Raw genomic sequence first — 25,275 nt, 5'->3', positions numbered from 1 at the left:
TGCTGTCTTCCATCTTGTTGGGAAGTGGCCTACTTCCAAAATCTTTTGTAATAACAGGGTAAAAATCATGATAATGTTTAGTGGTAGTTTCTTAATAATTTTATTGGAGATGTTATCAATTCCGGGGGCTTTGTTTACATTAAGTTTATGGATGTTTTCAATTACTTCAGATGGTAACGGGAGTTCAGATACGGGGCATGTTTGTTTCAGTGGCGCCATCTGGGTGTCGCGGTAGTGACTTAAAGTTTCTTCGACCTCGATTTCGGTTCCCTCATGGCTTAAATTGTTTAGATTAAATTGGGTCTCCAAGCTGTTCGCTAGGCAGTTTGCTTTTTCGAGGTCGGTTTGTGCCATACTAGCCGGACCATTAAGGGTCGGAATGTGGTGTTTTTTCTTCTTGAAGGGTCTCACAAAGGCCCACAGCTCACCGTTCTCGTTGTTCAGTCTGGCTAACTTATCGGATAGCTCCCTGGTTTTCAGTTCACTGTCTAATTTATTTATTAGCTTGTTGAGTCTATTAAGCTCTGCTTTCGTCGCGGGGGATCTATTTAGTTGGTACAATTTCCTTATTTTGTTCCTTTCTGCATTTAAATTTTTTAATTGGGGGTTTATGTACGGTTGGTTATTTTTAATGGGGAGTGAGTTAATATTTTTGCTGGTCACTATTGCGTTTTCGATTTCCTCGGCCAGTTTATTTATTCCTTCTGGGTGATTAAGGTTGTTTACTTGGAAGTGCGACTTTCTGAGATCATTAACAAAATTTTTCCAATTTACTCTAGTTTTTGAGTTAGTTTCGGGTAGTGAATAGTTAAAATAGAAGGTGAGGGCTATCGGATTATGGTCGGAACTCATTTCAGGTAGGGATTGGATGTAATACGGGAAGAGGAAATCTTTAATTATGGTGAGGTCTATTGTTGACGCGGAATTTGGTCCATAACGGGTTGGTTCGCTAGGCGCCAGGACTTCAAGCCCTGCACTATCGACGAAATTCCTGAGGGCAGTTCCTTTGGGGTTATTTTGGGTGCAATTCCAGGAGATATGGTGCGCGTTAAAATCACCGCAGATGATGGGGTTTGGACTGATTTGTAGCAGGTTTTCGATATCGAAAATGAATAAGTTGTGGTCGGCACTTGGGGGGACGTAAGTTGAGATGAAAGTTATGGGATCACTATTTCTGGGGGTAATAGCAACTAATGTCGCTTCAACATGATGCAGAGTTAGAGGGTTTACTTGATAATGGGGTATTATATTTTTCACTAAAATTGCCGTTCCTCCGCTCGCTCTGTGGTCGTCCTGATTTAACCTATACTGATAATATCCTGCATAATTTGCAACGTGGATTTTTTGTCCGGGTCTCAGGTGGGTTTCTTGTAATAAAATGAGATCGGGGCTATGCTTATTAATGAACAGTTTCAGCTCGTTAATTTTGCCTTTTATCCCGTTTGCGTTCCAGTACACAGTTTTTAGGGCGTCACGGGTGAATGTTAATCATTACCCTTCTCTATGGCTTGTAATACGGTCCTGAAAATAATTTGTAGTTTGTCCTCTATTTTCACGGCTTGTTTGAGTTCCTTGGCTATAGTTAAAATTTCAGGGACATGCTTAATTATTTCCCTAACCTCCTTGTAAATTTCAATTATAGCAGTGAAGCTGCTGGTTATTTCATCTTTGTTTATGGTCTCTGGTTTGTTTGTGTTTATTTCTACGGTTGCAGTTGATTTCTGTGGCGCCATCTGTTGGGCTCTGTTGCCGTTAAATAGTTGGGCGAAACTTTTGTTAGGCTGTATTAACGCCTGATTCTGCCTAAAAGGGTGACTAGTGATATTTTCTGGGTTATTGTTTTTATTAGCTATTTTTGGGAAGGCCCCGCAACCCCTAAAGGATGCGATATGCCCTGGTTTTTTGCAAACCACTGCCGGGAAGCTGCGGGTGCTTCCTTTTATAGGTCTCAGGAGGCGGGGTTAGAAACCTCTCAACCAATCAGGAACGTTCGAGGCGTATCTCCGTTCCTACTTGACGGATCAGGAAAATTCTTGATGTTTCGGGTATAATTTATTTTGGCGCCAAAGTCGCCAAATTCGTCGCCAAGTCGCCAAATGGTCGCGAAGCTCTGGGACTTCCTATGGAACCAACTATGCTGGGAAGCAGCATAGCAGGTTCGTAACAATATATATATATATATATATATATATATATATATATATATATATATATAAGATATAGAAGTAGATGCAATGTTTATCTACTTCTATATGCAAAGCATTTATCTTCACTTTGATTATATATATATATATATATATATAATCAATGTGAAGATAAATGCTTTGGTAAGAAAATTTCATACAGTTAATTCAGTATTGCAGTTATAAACATTGCATCTACTTCTATGATTTATGAAGTAATACATTGATCTTCTAAATTTTTACAATAATTTTAAATAATAAATTTTCTATTTCTATTTATTTATAAATGTAAATATTTCTCTCTTTTATACATGAAAATATAGAGTAACTTTTAATTTACCATTACAGTTATTATTACTAAATATAATTATATACGCACAAAAAGAAAAGTATAATTAACCCAGTTTCAGTTTGAGAGAATAATTTTAATAATTCATTAATTCACAGAAAATTTTTAGATATTTTTAATTGAAAATTTTAGATTCTTTTTCTGTTTTCAAAAAAAAAAAAAAAAAAAAAAAAAAAAAAAAAAATTAAAGCAGACTTATTGAATTTTAAGTGCTGTAATTTGAATCACAGCAATGCTCTTAAGCAGCTTGATCGTTAGAGGTGTATCATGTTGTGGTTACTACTAGTTGTACTACTAGGTTGTGGTTACTACTAGGTGTGTCATAGTAGTTGGTATGACAATGTCAAACCAATTACATAAGTCGAAAATCTTCAGAAAATCTAAAAACAATAGAGGTTTGGAAAACACCTCGTCTAATTAAAAATCGATGCAAATTAAAATATGCTCAGGCCAGTCTGGGCAGACTTACACTTGGTGCAAGTCTTAAAAACTTTCTGTCCCTGCTCAAAGGAGAAAGACCTCATGTGCCCACCGGCAAAACGAGAGAGACAAGTATGCTGACATCTGTTACCCCTGAAAAGAAGAACACCACCAGGGCTCTTCCTAGAATACCAACGGTGATCCAGAGAGAGTTTTCACAAGTCCTTATTCGTTTTCTTTTGTTCCGAGAAAACGTCATTGAAGGTGTAACATTTATCTGGACGAGGAGCATCAAGAGCAGCAGACCTTGCCAGGGTATCAGCCATCACGTTGCCAGAAATACCGACGTGAAATGGGACCCATTAGAAAGGAACTTTAAAATTACCACAGTCTATTGATACGAGTTAAGATGTACAACCCAGCTCTGTCACCAGCCTCCTTCCAATTGTTGAATTGATGATTTACTGTCAGTGAGTATCCATATAGTTGTAAAATCATGGTCAGCAATACCCCCGACAAATTTAAGGCCATTCTCAATTGCGATAAGCTCAGAGCTGAACACAGAACAGTAGTCAGAATTTCTGTATTTGAAGCAATATTTAGAAGTGGGAGTACTGGTGAAGAACCACTACCAGAGTGGCTTTGTTCACCCCTGCTACCATCAGTGTACATTTGAAGGGCGTCAGTTGGAATGTGACTGATCGCTTCCAAGGCCATTTGTCTCATAAACTCAGGGTTATCCGCGGTTTATCATGAATCCAGAGGTGTATCATTTATATGTTTTTATTACTATCAACAGTAAGACAAAATAATTGTTTAGCTGAGATAATTGATCTTGAACTAAGGTCTAAAAAAAGAACTACTTCTAAGTAAGAAACAAGGACTATATTAAGTAAAAACAAGAAAAGAGAGAAAGTCTTTTTCTGTTTTTCTTGAAGCGATAGAAATGAGGAAATCTATGCAATTATTCATGCTATACTCCAGTAACTATAAATTAAAATCCAAGAAGTCGTAATGCGCATAATATCACTTAATATAATGATAATATAATGACACGTATTTGTATTTCTCTACGGCAATAAGGATAAACTGTTATTTTTGAGCCATAAACTTGCTTCCTGAATCTCTAATTCTTCAAATTATTGATAAGATTAATTTTTAAATTTCACTACATTTGTGAAATACTATCCAAAATAGTTTCAAGGTTGGATGATTGCAAGCATTACATTGAACAACATTTATATATATATATATATATATATATATATATATATATATATATATATATATATATATATATATATATATATATATATATATAATGATATTTCAATTTTAATTTCAATTTAATTAATTTACAAACTTTTATCTTAATTTAGTTCAAAGTAAAATATTCTCTTATTTCGTGATCCAATTTCATTTCGGTTTAATTAATTCCTCTGTAAAACTGATGCGCCATCAGTTTTACAGAGGAATACATATCAAATGAAAGTGATATTTCCGTTACCCTTGTCAAAGGTCAACATATGCATTCCATCGGCACGTGGCCGGAAATCCCATGTTATATGATTATATGACTAGTGATCATTTGTTTTGGCTTTTTTTGCTTTCTTGACTTCTGCTTTTGTGCTGCGCTGTGACGGACGTGTCTTGTCCACGTCTCTGCTTGTAAATAATTATGCTTTCACGAAATGGATATTAAAATTAATTTAAAAAATATAACATGTCTCTTTAACTACTACGAACCTGCATACTGCTTCAACCAAAAAATAATGCTTACAAAAAATATATATATAATAGATAGATAGAGAGAGAGAGAGAGAACAAATGTTCAGTTTATATCAACTGTATGCGTAGAAAAACTAATACGATTCTCGTTACTAAGAAAAAAATTATCTACCTCTACAAGCATGGATGGATCAGAAAGGAATTGTTAGGGTCGGTTAGGATAATCGGGAAGGAATTTTGAAAACTTGGATATTTTCTACGAATTGAAATAATAGTATCAGATGAAAAATAAGCCTATAATTTATTTGAATGTATAAATATATTTTAGAGGGTTTATCAAAAATCCCTTTTTCCAAATTAATTTATTAATTAGTCACTCTCAGTGCTGTCTCATTCCCATTTAATCCAGAGATTATGGAGCAATTATTAATCATTTGCTTTAGGTTTTGATCATTATAACAAACCGATTTGAAGAGAATGCATTTAAGATGGTAAGAAACTATTATTCATTGCGTCAGAATTTATTTTACACTCGTTCTCAATTACCCTAAAGTACTATTTCTCAATAAAAAATTATTCTATTTATCTAAAAGATGTAAAAATTCGTAGCATATATTATGTGTTATTATGTTAACGTATTGTATTCATCACTAAGCATTATATGCCCAAAAGTTTATTCAAAAATTTGTAGTCATTTACTCAAATTTTCCTAAACTAATCTATTATTAACATCATCAAGGAAATAATGCATGCATGTATAGAGGTAATTTTTTTTTCTGAAATTAGACAGTATATAGGCAGAAAATTAAAGGTAATCGGGCATTGTGCTATTGGATCAATTTCTAAAACTTCATTCAGAAGGGGATTTAAAAGCACTCAAAAATATTTTTTATAACTATTTGCTTAACTTATAAATTGTTTTGAATAAGTTCCTATGGAGATAAATCTTATTCAAGTATTTATTCCAAATATATTTTAATAGAATATTGGAGCTTTAAAAATGTCCTGAATATTATCAAACAAAAGGACGCAAAAATGTGATTTGACCATTTTATGGTTACAGAACGAAGGAAATGACAGTAAATTGTCATAAACTTTTTTTATTTTACCTCTTTTATAAAGAAGTGGAAATAAAAAAAAAACTTTTAAAACTATTGAATGATCGAAATTTTGCAAGGACTAAATTAACTATCTAGAAACATCTAATTTACTAGTATAATGAATATAATCAAATCTAAAATATACAAGAAACGGATTTTATCTGTTCTAAAATAAATGCAAAAAGTAAAATATAATTATACTTCATTATAAATCTACAAAGGGCAAAATAAATAACAAAAAAATGCTTTAAAATTTCCTACAGCTATCAATAAGTCCTGTACTAATATTATAATCTAATGGTTACATTCGAATTTCATCATATCAATTTGAAATTTCTTTTAGGGTGCGAAAATTGAGTGATTTGATAAATCTTTCATCTTTTTTTGCTCCATTGGGTGCTCTCCAATCTACATATTGCGTAAGAAGATTAAATGATGAAAGTAAAGGTTATTGAATGTACTAAATGTTTAAAAAATCATTTATCTGTTGGGGATTATGAGTTTTCAATGCTCCATTCCCTATGCAATCTTCTGCTACCATACTTCACCACTTTGAAACTTTTACAAACACTTGTTTATAAAATACTTGGCTTAGAAATATTTTCCGAAATCCTCATACAAAAAAGATTGAATAATATTATGCAGCCATTGTAATAAGCGCAACTGCTCATATGTTAAAATCTAATTTGTCATCATTAAGTAAACATAAACTGTGACATAGCTTTGAACATCTATAGATATTGCTTTTTATTTTTATAATCCTTTTTTGTCATTAATAATTTTCTAAGAATTTTCTTCAAGTTTGTTTTTCAATATGTTGGGTTTGATTATTTCATCCCTCTACGCTATTCTTAATACATATAGGGATGTGTAACTTGTCCACTATTACCCTTTACAACTTTTTAAGAAAAATGCATTTTCAAGTATTACTATTATATTTTTTTCTCTTCTTCAAGAACATATTTTTGTAGCTCATAGAGATGTAGATATTGTATATATAGAGATATGTATATATTGTATGTATAGATTTTGTATATATAGAGATGTTGCGCATTTAAGTAATTCATCCTTTTATTTGTTTTAATTTATATTTTTTTCTTTTCTTATTTGATTTTCAAAATTGAATTTTTCATTTTTTCAAGGTTATTTCAGAAAACAGATTGAATCAATATGGAAAATTGTTTGAATTTTAATATATTTATGTATATCTAAACCCCCTCTCTGTTCTGTGCTTAATGCTTTTTATATAAAATCCGAAATGAACGCTTTGTGATTACTCTTCTACATTTAGTACATAGCATTCCTTCGCAATGTTGTGAAATGCTAATTAGTAAGAATTTAGTTGTTGCAATTTTAAAACTTCGTAAAACAAAATTCCAAGCTTCCAAATTTTATTTCAAATAATTAAAAACATGTTTACCAATTCACTGTTCATCAATATTATGAAAACACTTCAGAATTCCATTTTCCATTAATATCCTTTCCAATAGGGGCTACTATACTGTAGGAAAGGTTTATGACATAGCTTAGTAGTATTATATCAGTTAGAACCATTTACCAAAAATATAGCATTCTGCAATTCATAAATTTAAACTTTTTAACTTACAGATTTAATAAAACCATATTCTGTCTAATTTTTAAATAGTATCATAAAATAATATGATTCAAAAAGAAATAACTGAAGCCTTTGTTGCAAAAGCAAATGAAAGATAAGAAATGCCTGGATTTTATTTATTTAATTATTTTCTTGGGTTGCAAAATTTTCCTAGGTTCACTTAATTTTATACATTTCTTTCATATAATATATTTAAATGTTTATAAAAAAGCATATATATATATATATATATATATATATATATATATATATATATATATATATATATATATATATATATATATATATATATATAAAGAAGAGTAGAGCATGCAATGTGCCTCGTATAGGTTTGCAGACCACATAAACTTTTATTGGCTGTTACCTAAAAGTATTCACTCATTAACATGATTAAAAAATGATGTATGTAAATATATATAAATAGCTAATTATTCTAAAATGAGAGCATAAATAGGCAGCAAAATGATGGAAATCAAATGTTTTGCAATTGGGAGAACATACAAAATTTCATTCAAAGCATGAATTAAAATCCTCGAAAAATATGATTTATAGTAATTTGTTTAAGAGATTAATTGCTCTTACAGAATAATTCTTATCAATTGGAACATTTACTTCAATTTGACTAAGTAAAATATTGCAGCTAAAAGGTATTTGAATATTATCAAATACAAAGTGCACAGACATAGGATTTGCCCATTTTTCGAGTCATGAGAAAATGACAGAAAATTGGCTCAAAGCTCTGATTTAGAAAAACGCTAAAAGTTTTTTCCTATAAAACTGCAGAATTTTTATAAGCAGGAAATTAACTATATGGTTAAAATAATTACAATCAAACTACAAACTACAAAACTACAATCAAATATCCAATAATCTATAATCTTTCATAAAAAACATAAAAAATAAATTATAAATATAATCTACTATAATAGCTACAAGAAAAAAAAGGAGTAATAGTGAAAATAAGCATAATCAAACTTGAGATATCTAGGAATCTATAATCTCATAAAAAATAATAAGAAAGTAGATTATTTATATGACCAGTTACAATGACTATAAGATGACAATAAAAAGTTCAAAATTTCTGTTGGATATCAATAAAAATGATTCTAATGTAATAACCGAATGGATAAATTGTTTCATATTGTTTGTGTTTCACAATATCTACAGGCATATAGATTTTTAACATGACAAATTTGACTGGAAAAGACTCATCACTCTCCGTTCTCTCAATAGGAACTTCAACATTTACTCTGAGCAACAAGATTGGGTTTCTTAAGTAAATTTATATCATTAACAAAATACTAAAGTGCCATGAAAGTGTTTTGATATATATGAATTTTTAGCTTTAAAATAATATTTAGAACCATCGGTCACTTATGAATATAAAAATATTTAAAGTTCTTTTTATAGATTCAATCAAACTATTTTTATGCTTGATTCTTCAAAAAATACGATTTAATAAAAAAGTTGGATAAAAAAAAATAACGAAAACTTTTTCGCAAAGCACAAATCACTGGGGAAAAATTCCGGAGAAAATTTAACAAAATGAAAACTATTTCTGAGGAAAATGTCTTACAGAATAACAATCGGTTAGACAGCAGTCGAAATATTGTTTCAACAATATTCAGTAACTCGTCAATTTTTGTTTTTTCCCGAATCGGTCAATCCAAATTTCGTATTATCTGGATTATGATTCTCATTGCATGTGCTATAGGAAGTATTTATAATATTCATAATTACTGTTATTTCTACTGGCAATATCCAGTTGTTGTTGGTTTTCGAATAGAACTGAGACGCAGTTTGAAATTTCCTGCAGTGACGGTTTGCAATTTGAATCGGATGTCACGATTTCCCCAGCAGATCACCCCATGATGAAGATATTTCGGGAACGCCATTGATACTTTCCGAAAGTAGAGGTTTGCATTATTGTAAAAATAGTTCCAATGTGAGGAATGAAAATGTTGAGACGACATTGAGATTTCTAATGCGTTATTACGGAATGAACGAAGAGGCACGTTTTGAATTTGGTATAGATCCTTCGTATCTTGTGAATATGTGCACATTTAACGGCAAAATTTGTTCTCTCTCTAAGTTTACGAATTTCACAAATTATCGATATGGAAATTGCATAACTTTCAATAAAAGAATTCAAGGTGTAAAACCATTATTAATATCAGAAACTGGGGAGAAGAGTGGTTTGCGGATGAAGCTGAAATTGCAGATAAATGATTTTATAAATACAACTCGTACCAGTGGGGCAAAAATATTCATTCATGAACCATCTGAGAATCCTAATCCTGAAGAAGATGGGTTCATTATCAGTCCTGGATACGAATTCACAGTGTCCCTGAAACAAACGGTTTTCCACAGATTACCAGCACCATATAAAGACAATTGCTTCAACTATGATTCAGAGGCTGGAAGTGCTATGAGTAGCAAAAATACATGTATCCGGTCATGCATTCAACAGAAGAATTTCGAAAGGTGTGGCTGCATTGATCAAACCTTAGGTGTAATGAAGGAATTGAAACCATGCAATTTTTTGAACAAGACGGAATCTTGCTGTTTGGACGAAGTTCTGGATATTATGTCCAGGAATGGAGCAACATGCAACTGTAATTTGCCTTGCAGATCTGTTTACTACTACAAAATAATTTCAATTTCACGTTTAAAATTAAGTGAATATTGTGAAGATTCCCAATCTTGTTATAATTTAAGAAATTCCATGAAATTAAATATATTTTTCTCGTCTTTAGAAAATCGCCTCTACGAACAACGAGCGAAATGGGAACTGGCAGAATTGTTTTGTTTTATAGGCAATGAGATAGGATTATGGGTAGGTTTATCTGTGATGGTCATTTTCGAAATGATAGAAAATGTTATAAAGATTGGGAAGTATGTATATTTACTATGTATGTATATTTATTATAAGTATGTATATTATTTATGTATATGTATATGTTTATTTTACATACAAAAAAATATTAAATTTACTGATTTGAATATTTACATTCTAATTGTAAGTTATTCTAATTGTTACTAATTTATGAATATTATAAAGATCAATGTTTAAGGCTTACTAATCGTTTATGAAAAGAAATAATTTTCATTACAGCTAATTGAATAAATATTAACGTGCTTCGCAAATTAAAATGACAATAAATGAAGTAACAGAGAAAACTGAAAGTTTTGGAAATATGTTTTCATTTTCATTTTTTCTAAGAAAGCAAGCTGAATGAACTATGTTTTCATCCATTTTACATGGATTCAGAATTTTTAGTACATTTATTTCCTGCCTTGTTATTATGCAGTATTACAATACCTAGTGATGTATTACGTGAGGAAATTTAAGAACTTAAACAATGAAGTATTATTATTTTAAGACTTCAAGAGGAATTTTTGTTTTCTGATTATATTAGTAAAGATTAATGATTTTCGAATACATTCACCTGTTTCTAACCTTTTTCATGTATGAAGGTCTGGAGTGTATTAAACTTCTGATATTTCCTGTAGCGAGGAAGCCTATCAGCTATCAAATAGATGCTAAAAACTGAGAAGTGAGTATATTACAATGTGAAGTTTTATTTAAAAAAACAATTATTTAGATAAGTACTCTTATCTATAACACACAAAACAAGCTGTTAATTCCAATTCTAATATGTTATTGATAAAGTTAATTAGAAATTCTTTTCTACAACAAACCTCTAAAATGTAAAAAAGAAGCTATAGATTCTATTCCATGGAAAACTATAATCTAGTATGAAATAAGAATATTCATATACAATTGGAAAATTTGGAACATTAAATTCTAATAAAGATAATGTTGTATACTAATAAGATAATAATAAATAATCAATAACTGCTTTATTTATACGCTAAATTCTTGAAACAATGATTAAAATGATTAAAAATAAAATTTAAAAGCGTGCCTTTTACCTGATGGTAAAATTTCTTCATGAAAATAACATTTTTAAAAAATTTACACATGTTATATGTCACGTTGAAATTTCTATTGATATTAATTGTTTCTATAAAGATATAACTGAATTAAAAAATTTTGACGAGAAATCAGCGCGCAAGAATAAGCACTAATCTGAAAAATTGAAATATAAGCTTCTTGCAACTTCTGGATACTATCAATTTTCGGTTCTCTCTTTAAACTATGATTTCCAGGTAGTGTGGAGCATTCTTTATTAATCAAATTCTTTATTAATCTTTATTAATCAATTAAAAATCAAATTCTACTAATTTATTATGTAGAATTTGATTTTTTTTTCTATTGTGGAGACTTTTGTTCTGTAGAATTTCAAATTTCTTTTACAAGAAGAGAATTTTATTCTTAGAATTAGAATTTTTTTTAATTCATGCTAATTTTAAGTTGACCTGAGAAAAAAGTATATATGCGCAATTTTATTTTTCAAATTTTTGGATTATCCATCTAAAACTGGTCGCTATATGGATTTCTGTCTGGATAATGGGAGAGGGAATGCAGGGAAGTTCAAATATCAGTTTTAAGTATTTTAATTAAAAATCAACTAATCTAACATTTATTTGATAAAATTTAAAAGAAAAATTGAAGTTAAAAATTATAGATTTCAAAAAAGACATACAAATTGATTCGTCGGAAGTTGAGATAGCTTAATTAAGTTAGGAATAAATTTGGAAAAGAGTATGTTTGAAAAAAAATTGCAATTTTGTTCAAAATTGGAGCATAATTTTTGAAATTTTACTTATGTATATTATGTAGATTTCTACTATTTGGTTATGTTTATTTTATACGTAAGCAAATCTTAAAAAATTCCTACCGATATCTGCAATATTTTTTTGAAATATTCGGGTTTGTCGAAATAAACTGAGAAATAAAATCTGAAGAAGTACTTTTCTGTCAATACGAATTTGTGAGCAGAAAAAAAAATCTGAAAGCAAAATTGTATTTCTGACTTGAGATGATAACATATTGGCTAATTTAAATTATGATGAAAATTAATTTTTTATTATATTGCAAATAAAATTATAAAATTTTAGTAATTTTTTTACAAATAATAAATGAATGACATAATAATTTTTTTTTTATTATTTACGATGTCTAATTTACGAAAATTTATGTTAAGTACATGATTAATATGAAAGGATATATAGCATATTAGTAACCTTTTATAGAATTTAGTTTAATTATTTGCAGATTTGCGTTTAAAGAATACCAAATTCTGGAAAACCACTCGTCCTTTAATTTCTCTTGAAGAGAGACCGTAGTTCAATTAATTACAATGAAAATATCTTTCTGAATCTCAATAATATTCAGTTGTAATTTTGTATAAGCTACCCTGTATATCTTTAAAATTGATATACAGGGCTTTAAAATTGATGAAAGAAAAAAAAGTGCTATTTTTCGCGCATGCTCAAAATTTATTTATTAAAAATTTTCATATTTCTTCGAATATTTATAGAATTTAATTCAGATATTAATATGATTCTTTAACAGTTTTTTTATATTCTACAAACTTTGTACAATTTGACTGAAAACTCTTTATCTTTTAAGAAATAACTGAGTTAAAACGTGAATTTTTGTCTGCATTTTCAAAACTTTTTTGTTTCGTCCTTAATATGTGCTCTGCTTTCCTGAAAATATATCTAAATATTACCTTTAAAAATTTAAAACATTTTTGAAAGTTTCAAGTTATCTGCTTTCTGTAAAACGAGAAGAGCCAAAATTATTTTTTTCTTCATCAATTTCTGGTGGTTTCCCTAAACGACCTATTGAGCGAAGTTTTACGGTGAAACTAAATATGTTTTTTCATGGTTGAATGTTCAAAGATAGCTCTTCAAGCCTTTCTGAAGAAATTCAGAAAATTATCTAAAACCGAAAATGTCCGATATTTTCAATCACATAAAGTATTTGAAAAAGTAAAATTAAATGAAAAGAGAAAAGACGTCCTTTTATAGGTATTTGCCTATATATGCTCTTAGACATCCTTCAATTACAGATAAGTGGGAAAATTTTGTCTCTGTCAATGAGCCATATGTATACAAAAAATGTTTCAAATATTAATGATTTTTGTATTACATTTAAATAATACTGCAAGTGGTTGAAATAAAGGAAATTCCATTTTATCGAAAAATTGCATTTAGACATAAACGTATAAACTTAATGCTTACTTGAGATGAATAAAGAAATGTTCTAATTAAGAATCTTTGATTAAAGTTTTAATTAAGTTTTAAAGTGTTATAAAAGAAAAATTAAAAATGAAACAATGTTTAAACTAAACAACGACTTAGAAAAGGTAGATTTACAGTAAGAAAAATCGCACAATCATTCACACTATATATTAGTAGCATGTAAAGGCCAAATAATAATATTTCCAAGTAAATTCAAAGAACTTTTGTATTTGTTATTTGTAGAGAGATATATCGATATTCAATGAGGTAGATGATTGGATTTTGAATCTTATTAGAATAAAATATATTTATTATTGAAACTTCTCAAAATAATCGAAATTTAAAGAAATCAGTCAGTGTAAAAAGAAATTTCTAGATTTGTTCTTTAATATATTTTATATAGAATGTTTTAGATTTTAATTTCCTTTTGTAAAAACTTTAGTAATTAAATATAGAATTTTTTGTACTCAAAACATTTAAATACTGTTTTTATAAAATGTAACTTAACTCAGAAACACTTGATAAACTTTTCTAGGCTGAATCCCGAGAATTTTAATTTATTAAAAAAATATCTGATCTCACTCGAAACGTTCTTAAATATAATCCACCATTTTCTGTTGTTCATTTTTAATGCTGTTGATATGGATGGCATATGTTCTATTATTATTTAAAACTATGAATTATTATTTATAAATGAACTGTGCATTGCCGAACTAAACTTTTTTGACTTGGGAATGCATTCGATTATTTGAAACAAACTTTTAATTATTAATATTCAAGAAAATTTTTTAGATAATTTTGGAGGAATTAGTATTATATTTTAGATTATTTTGACAGTTTAAAACGTCTTAAAATATATAATTGTCTTCAATATTTAGAATTAAAGTATGCGACATGAGGTTTATATACTTCCAATACAAAATTTCAATATAGTTGATAAAACTTCAACGTCGGTGGGTCTTCTATTTCAGGAATATCATTTAGAAAAATTATTTTTTGTAAATTTTCTGTATTTTACACACAATCATGAAATATTCTGATATTATGGCATTATAACTTCTGCATGAATTTACCAACATTCATATTAGCTGGGAAACGCAGGTGAAACTATTTTAACCGAAATTTAATTTAATTCGAGATAAATATTTAGATTATTAAAAATAATCTTGTTCGATATATCTTATAGCATATAATAATCGGGACATATGGAACGGAATGTTCAGGTTATACAACCAGTATAAGCAAATTTAATCTTGATTTTACAGTACTAACATATACATTATCCATAAGAGTTTTTTCTTTATAATTGATTCACTTTCAATTTAGAAAAAAGGTGGTGTGAATAGTTAGCAAAAATCGTTGATTGATTTAAAAGGGAAAAAATAATACATAAAAAAAATAGGAAGAATAAAAGTAAACATTCAAATAAAATAAAACGGATAGCAATAAATGAAATTAAAAGATTTATATGAAATGAATAAATTTAATTAAAAGAATAAAAATCAATGAAAAAATAAATAAAAATCCAAAAATAACGTTATTTTTAAATTTAACTTTTAGAATTTTTTTTGTAATTTTAATATCTTTTTTATATTTTGAAATACAATTTCCTTTTTTTCTGAAGGGAATTAATTAGATAATGATTAAAAAATATTGATAAAAATTTAATTATACAAGTACGCTTAGGGAAAATGGGTCAATAATTTCATATTCTTTCATTTAGTTCAAAAAATTGTAAGCTTTAAAAAGAGATTTCATTTAAAAGAACTCACCTAATATATGCCATCTGGCAGAACAAAGCGTAATATTAATTTCAACTTAGGCAATATCTTTTAATGAAGTTTGAACTTAATAAATTATGTCTGAAATAGAAAAACTTCTATAAATTGTTCTTTTTATGTTATGACGATTGAAAATAATGCCTATATCACTGAAATAATTAGAACTCTATTATGAGCATGTGAAGTTAGCAAAAGATTAATTTTATTTATTCTTTTTTGTATTTAGTTATTTGTGAAAACATCATTAAATCGAAAATTATTCAATCTATTATGATCTTGCAAACGATATATAAAAAATTTAAAAACATACTAAATTCTAATTTCGTTAAGTGCTAATTTCTTTGTGACAACTTCGTTTTGCTAAAGATTATTTAAATTTTATAAGTTTATTAACATACAGATGGCAATAACTTGCTGTCAAGAATTATTTTTCAGTTTTATTTTTGAAAAAATATTCGAAAGGCGATTACTTACACTTTTTAGGATTTTAGAAAAAAGTCAAATTGATTTTTTAACGTTTTCTTATATAATTTTATTCTTTTTAACTTCAAATGAACTTTGAAATGTTCTCTTTTTTTTCTGAGAACTATAAAAAAGTAATATCTTTACAAGCAGAATCGTTTGAAACTGGTAAGAAGGCCAAAATTTTCTTTTAATTTTTAAATGAAAACTTTTTGAAATTGCAATTCGTCTTCAGCGGTATCAGTATCAACTTTATAATTAAATTTCGAATAAATATTTTATTTTAGCTATTTTATTTTTTAAAAAAAAATTCATATAAGTTATGATTTGTCCTGTGCAAAAGCAAAGGATTTTAAAATACTTTTTTTTATTTATTGTCTGTTTAAATTTTAATTTACAATAAGCAATGAGAATATTTCGATTTTAATTTACAATATATAAGTTCGGTTTTCGCATTATTTAAATCAGGATTATTAATATTAGAGCAGTCGATCAACTTTTTGGTTTTATGAAATGGAATTAAAATTATTTTCGCCGTTTTAGCATCTATTATGTTTTATATTAAAGAGTTTATAACATTTTGTAAAAAATATTTAATAATTCTAATTAATATTTATTTTTATGCTGAGGCTTTAATTTTTTTTCATTAGATATGTGATGCGTCAGACAATTTTTTTTGGAATAATTAATAAAAATCAAGGGTAAGTGCTTATTTCAATATATTGTTGCAAGTTGCAATATAAGAACTCAGTATTTATGCTAAGGTTTGGAATTTATGCATTTTTAGAATTGTTCTGTATACATTGTATAATCAGTATTGTATTAGCATCATTTATAGATTTTTGTCAAATAAGTTTTCAGTTGCGATGTTTTTTTTTGCTATGAAGTTCATCGGTTTATTTAATGTAATGGAAGGTAAATGGAAATTAAAATGATCGATTATAAATATGTTTCTAAAACAATTGAAGGGCAATTAAGATATATATTTCATTTTTAATCAATAGTTTCAAATAGTCTTGTTCAATAGTTTTCAAGATGCAGTCGATCTTTACATCCTTAATGTAGTTTCAAAATTGTTTCAATAATTATTAACATTTAACAATAATTATTAAAATTTCTGCTCGTAAAAAAAGAATAATTTCTCTAATAATCGTAGTCGAAATAATAAATAATCGAAGCTCAACATTATAATATTACAGATGATACGAAGAAAAAATAAATTCATTGAATGATGACTTAATTTGAGTGGGAGTTTCTGTTATTATGATTTCTCAGCGACAGGTTCTACTTTACAAAATGTCAACAGGTGACAGTTTATTAAGCTGAAAATTAGTTGTTAAAAGGTAAAAATCTAAGTTAAATGAAATTAAATGTGCATTTAAAAGACCATGCGAATTACATATTCTTTGAATAACAATAACATTTTTGATCCCGAGTGAATTCCTGCATGCATTCGTTTCTCATGATTATCATTATGATCAACTTCACTTAAAGGGACCATCTATACTTATAAATAAAGCTCAAAGTGTGTGTGTGTGTGTGTGTGTTGGCGCTCTACAGGCCAGGTCATTTGACATACAGCTACTAAATTTGGTATATGTATACCTTAGAGGTCGGGAATGTGCACCTAAGGTCCCTTTTTTTAATTTTTAATTAGAATTTTAATTATTAATTAAAAACTAACATTCCCACCAAAAAAATCTTCCACTTTCCCCACCGCCAACTTTCCCGCCAAAAAACTCTTCCACCGCCAAATGAGTAAGGCTTCAGTTTTTTTTCCCTCCCAACAGTAATGAGGCTAGGGTTAATATTTTTCGGCCGATTATTTCAAACGTTTCTGTTTATTTTTTAAATGTTTTATGCATTTAAAATTAAACATTGTTAATTAATCCATGTTTTAGATTCATTCTGAAGTACTTTTGAATTAAAATAGCACAGAATAAAGGAAATTAAAAATGTATAATCTGCATAGCGTTACCCCAACTGGCGTAGAAAAATTCAAACATTTGCGTTACCGTAACTGGCGAAGAAAATTCACGCATGCGCATTGTGTTCTGATTGTTGGCATGACAACCATTATCAAAGGATGATTTAAATTGTTTTTAGGTTAATTGCATGCTTTTGTAAGTAAATTGTATTTATGTTAGTTATATATTTTTTTGTATATGCTTATAGTTTTAAGTACATCGTTTTTTAAGTAGTTTTTTTAAACCTGTTTTCCACCGATTATTTTAAACGATTCATTTTATTTTCTTAGTGTTTGATGCATTTAAAATTAAACATTGTTAATGAATCGATCTGTTCATGATAAATCTGAGAAAATTTTGTTGACAAATTCTTGAGATATTACATATATTAAGAAAGATATTCTTTAGTGCCCATAAAGTTTAAACGCTCAGTGACTCTGTTATCAGTAATCATATTATTAAAAAAATGCTTTGTTTCAGTAAAAAATATTATTATATTAATTGCTGATTAATCATTTACACTTTAATTTAAAGCATAAATTCTACCGGAACTAACAGAAAATTAGAGAGATACATATTATGTTATGGCTGAAGGACTTTATATTATTATGAGTGAATTACATGACTATCAAAATTTGAAGCTTTAAAATATTTGATGAAGAAGCTATTAAAGTAGGAATTACATAAAATATTTAATTATTAAAATTTTAACGAACATTAAGATTGGCGAACCGGCTGGTCGCCAAAGGCGGCTAGTTATTAAATAAATCAAGCCTCTAATTGAGTGATACTAATTGAGTGTGACTGAAATTAATGAAATTTCGAAAAAAAGAGGTTGCAATGCCTCAGTCGTTATTTTTAATCTCAGCAAACTTTAAACTTCTAATTATCATTATTTTGTCTTATAAATATTTAAAATAATAATAATAATTTCTTAAGCAAGTATCTCAGTATTGCAGTTTTCAAGATGATGTTAAAAATTCCATTATTTAAAAAAACCCGGTAGTCATAGCCGTTTTCATTTTGTCTGTTTTATGAACAGAATTATTATGACTTTTTTTGCTCTAGAACTAACTAACAGTCAGTAATGAGAATTAGAACTCTGTCAGTATCCAAGAACAGAATTTTTAAGAATTCGTATCTTTTGTTCAAAGTAATATTTTCTTGTTTTAAATGATATCTCACTATGGTGACCGATTTAATTAGGACGACGTATCTTGGAGAATCAATTAACCCTTTCTAGGGCTGTGGGAAGTATGCTTCTCACCAAATTTATCAATCTTTGTATGAAATTATGTAAGTTGGTATAAGTTCAGACAAGTTTTTTAAGTCAGTCAGAAATTTAGATGCTTCAGTTGATGCTTCATCTCAGACAAAATGATGTGTCTTGATTTGTTACTTAATTATTAATGAACCAAATTAATTAATTAATAAAATTAAATTTATCTAATAAATTAAATGAATCCCTTTTCTTATTCTAATTTCAAGCCTAAAAATATTTTAACATAATATGACTAGGAAAAAATGGCCCTTTAAATGGTTAATTCATTATTATTCAATAATCATTAATTTTGAATAAAAGAGCGAAATGTCTACTGGTGGATAAGAGTTTAGTTTTGGCTAAATGTTTTTCAATTCCTCCAATAGAAGTATTTCAAATTTAACGACTTTCTAATGAATAAATTCAGGCTATAGGTGAATTTAAACTATATGCATTGTGTAATACCACATGCATTTTTGCAACATTTTCCTTCAAATTATATCTATATATCTATATCTAAATCTGTATATTATCGTTTACATAAAATGAAAATTTATCAAATAATATCAAAAGCAGATTAAAGTTGTTTATAAAGATTAAAATTATTGTTTGAATTAAAATTCATAAAATATAATAGTTATAATAGTTCCAGTAAAGTTTTTCTTTAATCTTTCGTGGAATATCATTCTTGAGATGGGGAAAAAACATACTTAGAAATAATTTTTTCTTCTTTCGCCAATGATTAGAGCTCACAATTATATAACTGATTATAATTTTAATTACTAAATTTAATTTGAATTTGATTACAAATATCATCAGAATAATTTTCACATAATTTAGTAATTTCGAAAAAATTAAGTTTGAATGAAAAACGAAATTTAGAGAGAGTAGAAAAAAAGCAATTTTCATTAAAAAAATTTTTTTTAAAGTAGCACTTTTTTTTATATCACATGAGATTCGTGGTATCTACATATTAAACTGTTTATTATTTTGGGGTTAAATGAGGGCTTGAGAAGTGCTTCAAAATTTTAAAACATATATAACAAGCTATAATGTGACTAACAACAAAATTTTGAAGTTTATTATATGAAATATATTTTGTTAAATAAAAATTTTAGCATATACATATTTTTGTAACTAAATAACACAAATATTTAATTTCTTTGCATAGAGGAACATCCATAAATTTTACATTTGTTAAAATTTAAAAAAAAAGGCGACATAAATAAAAAAAAATTAATTGATAAATTTTTTTTCTTAAATATGAAATTTAGAAAACAGTGCTTAATGCATGGTATTTATGACATCAATAATCTTCTGTTACTATTATTAAATACAATAATAATATTAACGTGTAAATGTTATAAAGAACTTAATGTTTAAATGCTATATACAGGATCTCAATATGATAAAAAGATTAGAATATTAGTTTTCAAATAAACAAGAATCTGATAATTTTACAAAATAGAAACTATTTTAAAGACGTTTAGACATTACAATAGTAATTGAGTGGATGGTCTGTAATTACAAAAGGATTGCATTTTTAATATGATACTTAAAGAATCCTGGTACATTTATATATTGATAATAAAAACTCATTTCTACCAAAATTGAAAATATATTTTATTTATGAAATGCATAAAGAAAGCATGAAACAAATATAACTGTACAAAACTTTTTTAAAATACTGAATGTTTATGAAAATTATTTTCGTTCTTGGGAATAGAAATAGATAGTAATTTATATATGCCATAAAACTGATTTCATGTTCAAACTTTCATTCCATACAAGGAAATAAAATTTTGAAATTAATACCAAAGGTATACTTTGCCCTGAACCTCCATCAGTTGATTCTTATGATTTAAAAAAGACAACAATTCTTTATAAAATTCTGACCTGAGTGAGTCTCAGAAAAAACGATTTGCTGAATATTTAAGAGTACATATAATATTCAGATACTTGAATTCCACGTTCTTCTGAGAGAATATTTAGGATGATTGCTTAAAGTATAAGCCACCAAAAAGTAATATAATACCCACTAAAATATAAATCTTTAATCTTAGAACGCATTTAAAATTTTATCAGCTTATAATTAGACCTTATATATAACCATTTTCACTCTTTTTATTTTCAACTAAATCTGATACTTCGGAAATGTAATCAGTCACCTCCTTCAGATTAGGAATGGAATCTAATCGCAATCTGAAATAAAAGGAATGATTAAAAAAACTTCAAAATACATAAATGAAATACTTAATTTATTTATTTATAAATAAAGTTTGAAAATTCTATCCAAGAGCTAGGTAACAACCATCTTTCCGCTTTAATCGAATAGATAATTTTATTTGATAACAAGATAGAACTGCTGATAGAAGAAATCTATATTTTATGTGATCCGTCTTATTTTTGAAATTTTTATGCATTTTGAAAATTTTTATTAAAACTGAAATTTGATTGAATATAGTTAAAATAAAATCAGCATTATTTAGTTATGTTGGTCAAATAATTTAAATTATGAAAAGGGCTTTATATGCATAAAATATAAACACCATCAAACTTTTATAGGTATATAATATCACCATTTGCACATTTTTATAGGAATATAACTTTTACTTTTGCATACTTTTTCCAATGAATAATAAGGCGAATTAAAAAGAAAATTATTACTATAATTGTATTGAGTGAGAGACGATTTAAAAAAAATTACTTTGTTTTGTTAAATATTTCTGTATGCTTGCTTGTGAATATACTCTTTTATAAATCTTGATTAGCTTCTAATAATCCTGGAAGTATACAAGAGCACTGTTTTGAAATGATAATTTTAATTTGTAGTAAGACTAGAAGTATAAAGTAAAGAAAATAAATCAATAGGAGTCATCTCCCCGAAACTTTCCTCAATATTCTCCGATAAAATCTTATCACCCCCCCCCCTCTTCATAAAATTAGGCTTTGTGTAAGGTCGTAAATAATATTATGTCAGAGAGCACACGGATTTGTAGCTTGAATATCTTTTCTTCTGACCGATTGATGCTAAAATTTGACGTAGAAATATAGTTGCAGTCATAAGATAATATTCTGAATTTCATTTAAATCATTTTGTTAACCATGCGAAGATACAGACATACAGATGATCATTATTTTGACAAATTTAGTTCAGAATTTGATATGAATCTTATATGTTAAATACATGTACCAAATTTTATGAACCAATGTCTTTGCATTTTATTATTATCAAGTTTATTTTTATGGGTTCCTTTGTATGGGTTTGTTTAAAATTTAGCTGAAATCTATAAATTTGGTCTACAGTCCATTGACCAAATTTCATCTTTCTCAAAGCATTTTAGAGTAATCATGTTGTTCACAGAGACAGACATAATGCCGAAAATGCGCTTTTCGAACTCAGAGAGGTCCGAATTGTAGAGATTTGTCAAATACTCGGGTTAAAGTACTTTGACTATTGCAATATTTTCTCTATACTTTATATATAAGAAAATTAAAAAAACGCATCAGAAGTAGTTTTTAGTTGAAGCATCATAAAAATATTAAAATTCCTTGTAGAACAAAAACATTTTAATATCATATGATTAAAGGACGAGATTCTTAGAAAGATTCTTCTTTCCGTTGTTTTTCATAGAATAATTTTGTTCTTAAATTTCAATCAAAATTTTCGAACAGCCTTTTGACATAAAATAGTGGAGCCTTGATTTTCGCAAACTTTTTACATAGGCTTTAAGCATTGTATGAATTAAGAACTATATAATAAATTCAAAAAAACTGTTCTGCGGACAGTATTTTTTTAAAAAATATTTTCTTTTTTAAAAAAATATTTTTTTTTAACTAGGTAGCTAATTTTGTTTGTTTGTTGGAAAAACATTGAGAATTTTTGTTAATACATCGAAAATCTTACATTTAAGATAGTATCAAATTGGCCCGCCATAAATAAAATGAACTTTTATTGCCAACCATTTCTTACCTTGGATCTTGCACGAAGACATATCTGTCGGCCGGATAAGGTACAATAGTAAACGCACTAGCGACACCTCTGCCATAAGCTCCCATATTTGACCACTGTATGAATTCTCCGTCTTCCATGTCTGGTAATATGCATTCGTCTTCAATAATGTCTTCAGAACAACAAGTCTGACCCCACACTCTGCTTTTGTATTTAGCTCGCTGCTTTAACTCTTGTGGAGTCTAAAGGAAAAAAAATTTTAAAGTTTTTTTTTTATCAAAAAATAAAATTAAAATTAGATTTAAAAAATAAAGCTTTAATATAAACATAAAACTTTTAGTTGTGTTTAAACCCTAATTTGCCGGCGTCCTGGCATAGGGGTAGCGCAAATTCCCCGTGATCTGGACGTCCTGGGTTCGAGTCCCGGTTTGGGCATGGTTGTTCTTCCGTTGTTCTATCTGTGAGATGTGTGAATGTGCCCTCCTGTAAAAAGGGGTTGTGCAAGCGAATGAGTGATGCGTGAGTGGCAAAGTCGTACTCTTGGCCCTAGTTGGCGCTGCTATAAAAAACAAGAGGCCCCCCCCCCACTTTTTTAGCCGGCGTCCTGGCATAGGGGTAGCGCGTCTTCCCCGTGATCTGGGCGTCCCGGGTTCGAGTCCCGGTTTGGGCATGGTTGTTCTTCTGTTGTTCTATCTGTGAGATGTGTGAATGTGCCCTCCTGTAAAAAGGGGTTGTGCAAGCGAATGAATGATGCGTGAGTGGCAAAGTCGTACTCTTGGCCCTAGTTGGCGCTGCTATAAAAAATAAGAGACGTTTCCCCTCAGGCTTAAATCGCTGTCTTCGTAACAGCGGGCTTGTCAGTGGCAAGTGCCATAAGAAACAAACAAACAAAACAAACAAACCCTAATTTAAAGTAATTTTAAGATTATCTTAAGACGGACTTCTTCATTTTGAATCTTGGCCGATGCTTTGATTGCTGTTCCGACTTGATTGATGATAGTTGACAAGATTTATGTTTAAATGTCTTTGTATCTTGAAAATTTATATATTTTCACGCATAATAGGGATGATATAAATTTCTTGTCAAAATACAATAAATTAAATAATAATCCTTATCAAAAGCTTCGATCGTGAGATGTATCATGATAAGTAGTGATTAAATATTTCACTAAGCAATCACCGATTAATATTAAATTGACTTGCAAATTGAAAGGTTTAATATCTTTATTCCCAGTGAATTGCAATGACTTTGGTAAATGGAAAAGTATATTTTTTTAATCGCTTTCTTAAGGTAACTACTTTCAGAATACAATTTTTGAAAATTTGAATTTTTTTATAATGTTTTATTTTAGACATATTTTTAATTATAACCAAGAAAACGACGAAAACGTTTATTTTTTATAAATATAATACAGGGTATTTATAAAGTCCTGGACCCATTTTGATGTTTAATAACTCATAAAATAATAAAGATAGATTTAAATTAATAACATAAATGGTTAAATAGACTCAAAAAGTTACATGACCCTTGTCAATGAACTTCCACGTGTGCCCACTTCGTCGCACGGAGAATATCAAGTCGATAGTCAATTTCACGCCAGGTAGCGACAAGCATGTCGGCATCCACAGAGCCATTTGCGCACATTATGGCGATTAACAATGCCAGAAACATGAAAGGATGCTTCATCGGAGAACATTATGCTCTTCAGAAAATCAGCAGCATCTTCTACCCCCCTTAGCATATCTGTTGCAAAGGCCATCCTCCTAGGCCTATCGTTCGGTTCCAAAACTTGAACAATTTGAACTTTGTATGCATGCAGTCTTAATTTTTTCTTAATAACCTTGTACACCGTCGAAATTGGCATATCCAATTCTGTTGCCGCTGATCTCCCAGATATTCTAGGATTGTGTAAAAATGTCTCTCTGACACGCTCAACATCAAAATCACTTGTGCAAGGACGTCCGGAACGTTTCTTATCTTCGATACTTCCAATTTCTAGAAAATTCTTTTTCCACCGCAAGATGCTGTTTTTGGATGGAGGATCTTTTTGGTAAATTCTTCTGAAATTTCTCTGTGCTTGCACTATCGATTTCAGTTCTATGAACCACCATAAAATCTGTGCTTTCTCTTGTGTATGCATTCTCCTTAATATCCGCTCGAATAAAACATCACATACAAAAGTACTAGATAGAACAAACACATCAAAAGTAAACATAACATTGCAATAGTTGCCAAAAACAGAAGAGAGAAAAATGCAATTAATAAGCAGACAATATTTAGAAAAGTACAGATATTTAGAC

General features: G+C 28.5%; 2 protein-coding genes across 3 annotated transcripts in view; one reads left to right on the top strand and one right to left on the bottom strand.

Moving 5' to 3' along the window:
* The first annotated feature begins 9,394 nt into the window (after window positions 1-9,394).
* LOC129971812 (degenerin mec-10-like) lies at window positions 9,395-10,949 on the top strand. The gene is made up of 2 exons (XM_056085788.1): window positions 9,395-10,010; window positions 10,909-10,949. The coding sequence occupies exons 1-2, from the start codon at window positions 9,395-9,397 to the stop codon at window positions 10,947-10,949; spliced, it is 657 nt and encodes a 218-aa protein (XP_055941763.1).
* Window positions 10,950-20,622: 9,673 nt separating this feature from the next.
* LOC129971485 (ornithine decarboxylase-like) overlaps window positions 20,623-25,275 on the bottom strand; it is a 28,018-nt gene continuing 23,365 nt past the window's right edge. The window contains exons 10-11 of one of the 2 annotated variants that reach the window (XM_056085302.1): window positions 22,996-23,216; window positions 20,623-21,224 (exon numbers count right to left, since the gene is read on the bottom strand). In XM_056085302.1, coding sequence (XP_055941277.1) covers window positions 21,122-21,224; window positions 22,996-23,216 — 324 coding nt within the window. In that variant the 3' untranslated portion in view covers window positions 20,623-21,121. The remainder of the gene's footprint in view (window positions 21,225-22,995; window positions 23,217-25,275) is intronic. The other variant, XM_056085303.1, reaches the window with a different exon arrangement.

Source organism: Argiope bruennichi, chromosome 6, assembly GCF_947563725.1.
Source record: "Argiope bruennichi chromosome 6, qqArgBrue1.1, whole genome shotgun sequence".
Lineage (NCBI taxonomy): Eukaryota > Metazoa > Arthropoda > Arachnida > Araneae > Araneidae > Argiope > Argiope bruennichi.
This window is presented reverse-complemented; position numbering and strand designations above follow the sequence as displayed.

Bases quoted from the DNA above. Each gene is read 5' to 3' on its own strand.
- LOC129971812 (XM_056085788.1), top strand. From the start codon at position 9,395: ATGAACGAAGAGGCACGTTTTGAATTTGGTATAGATCCTTCGTATCTT. The intron at 10,011-10,908 runs GTAATTTGCCTT...TATTTCCTGTAG, and splicing joins GAATGGAGCAACATGCAACT to CGAGGAAGCCTATCAGCTAT.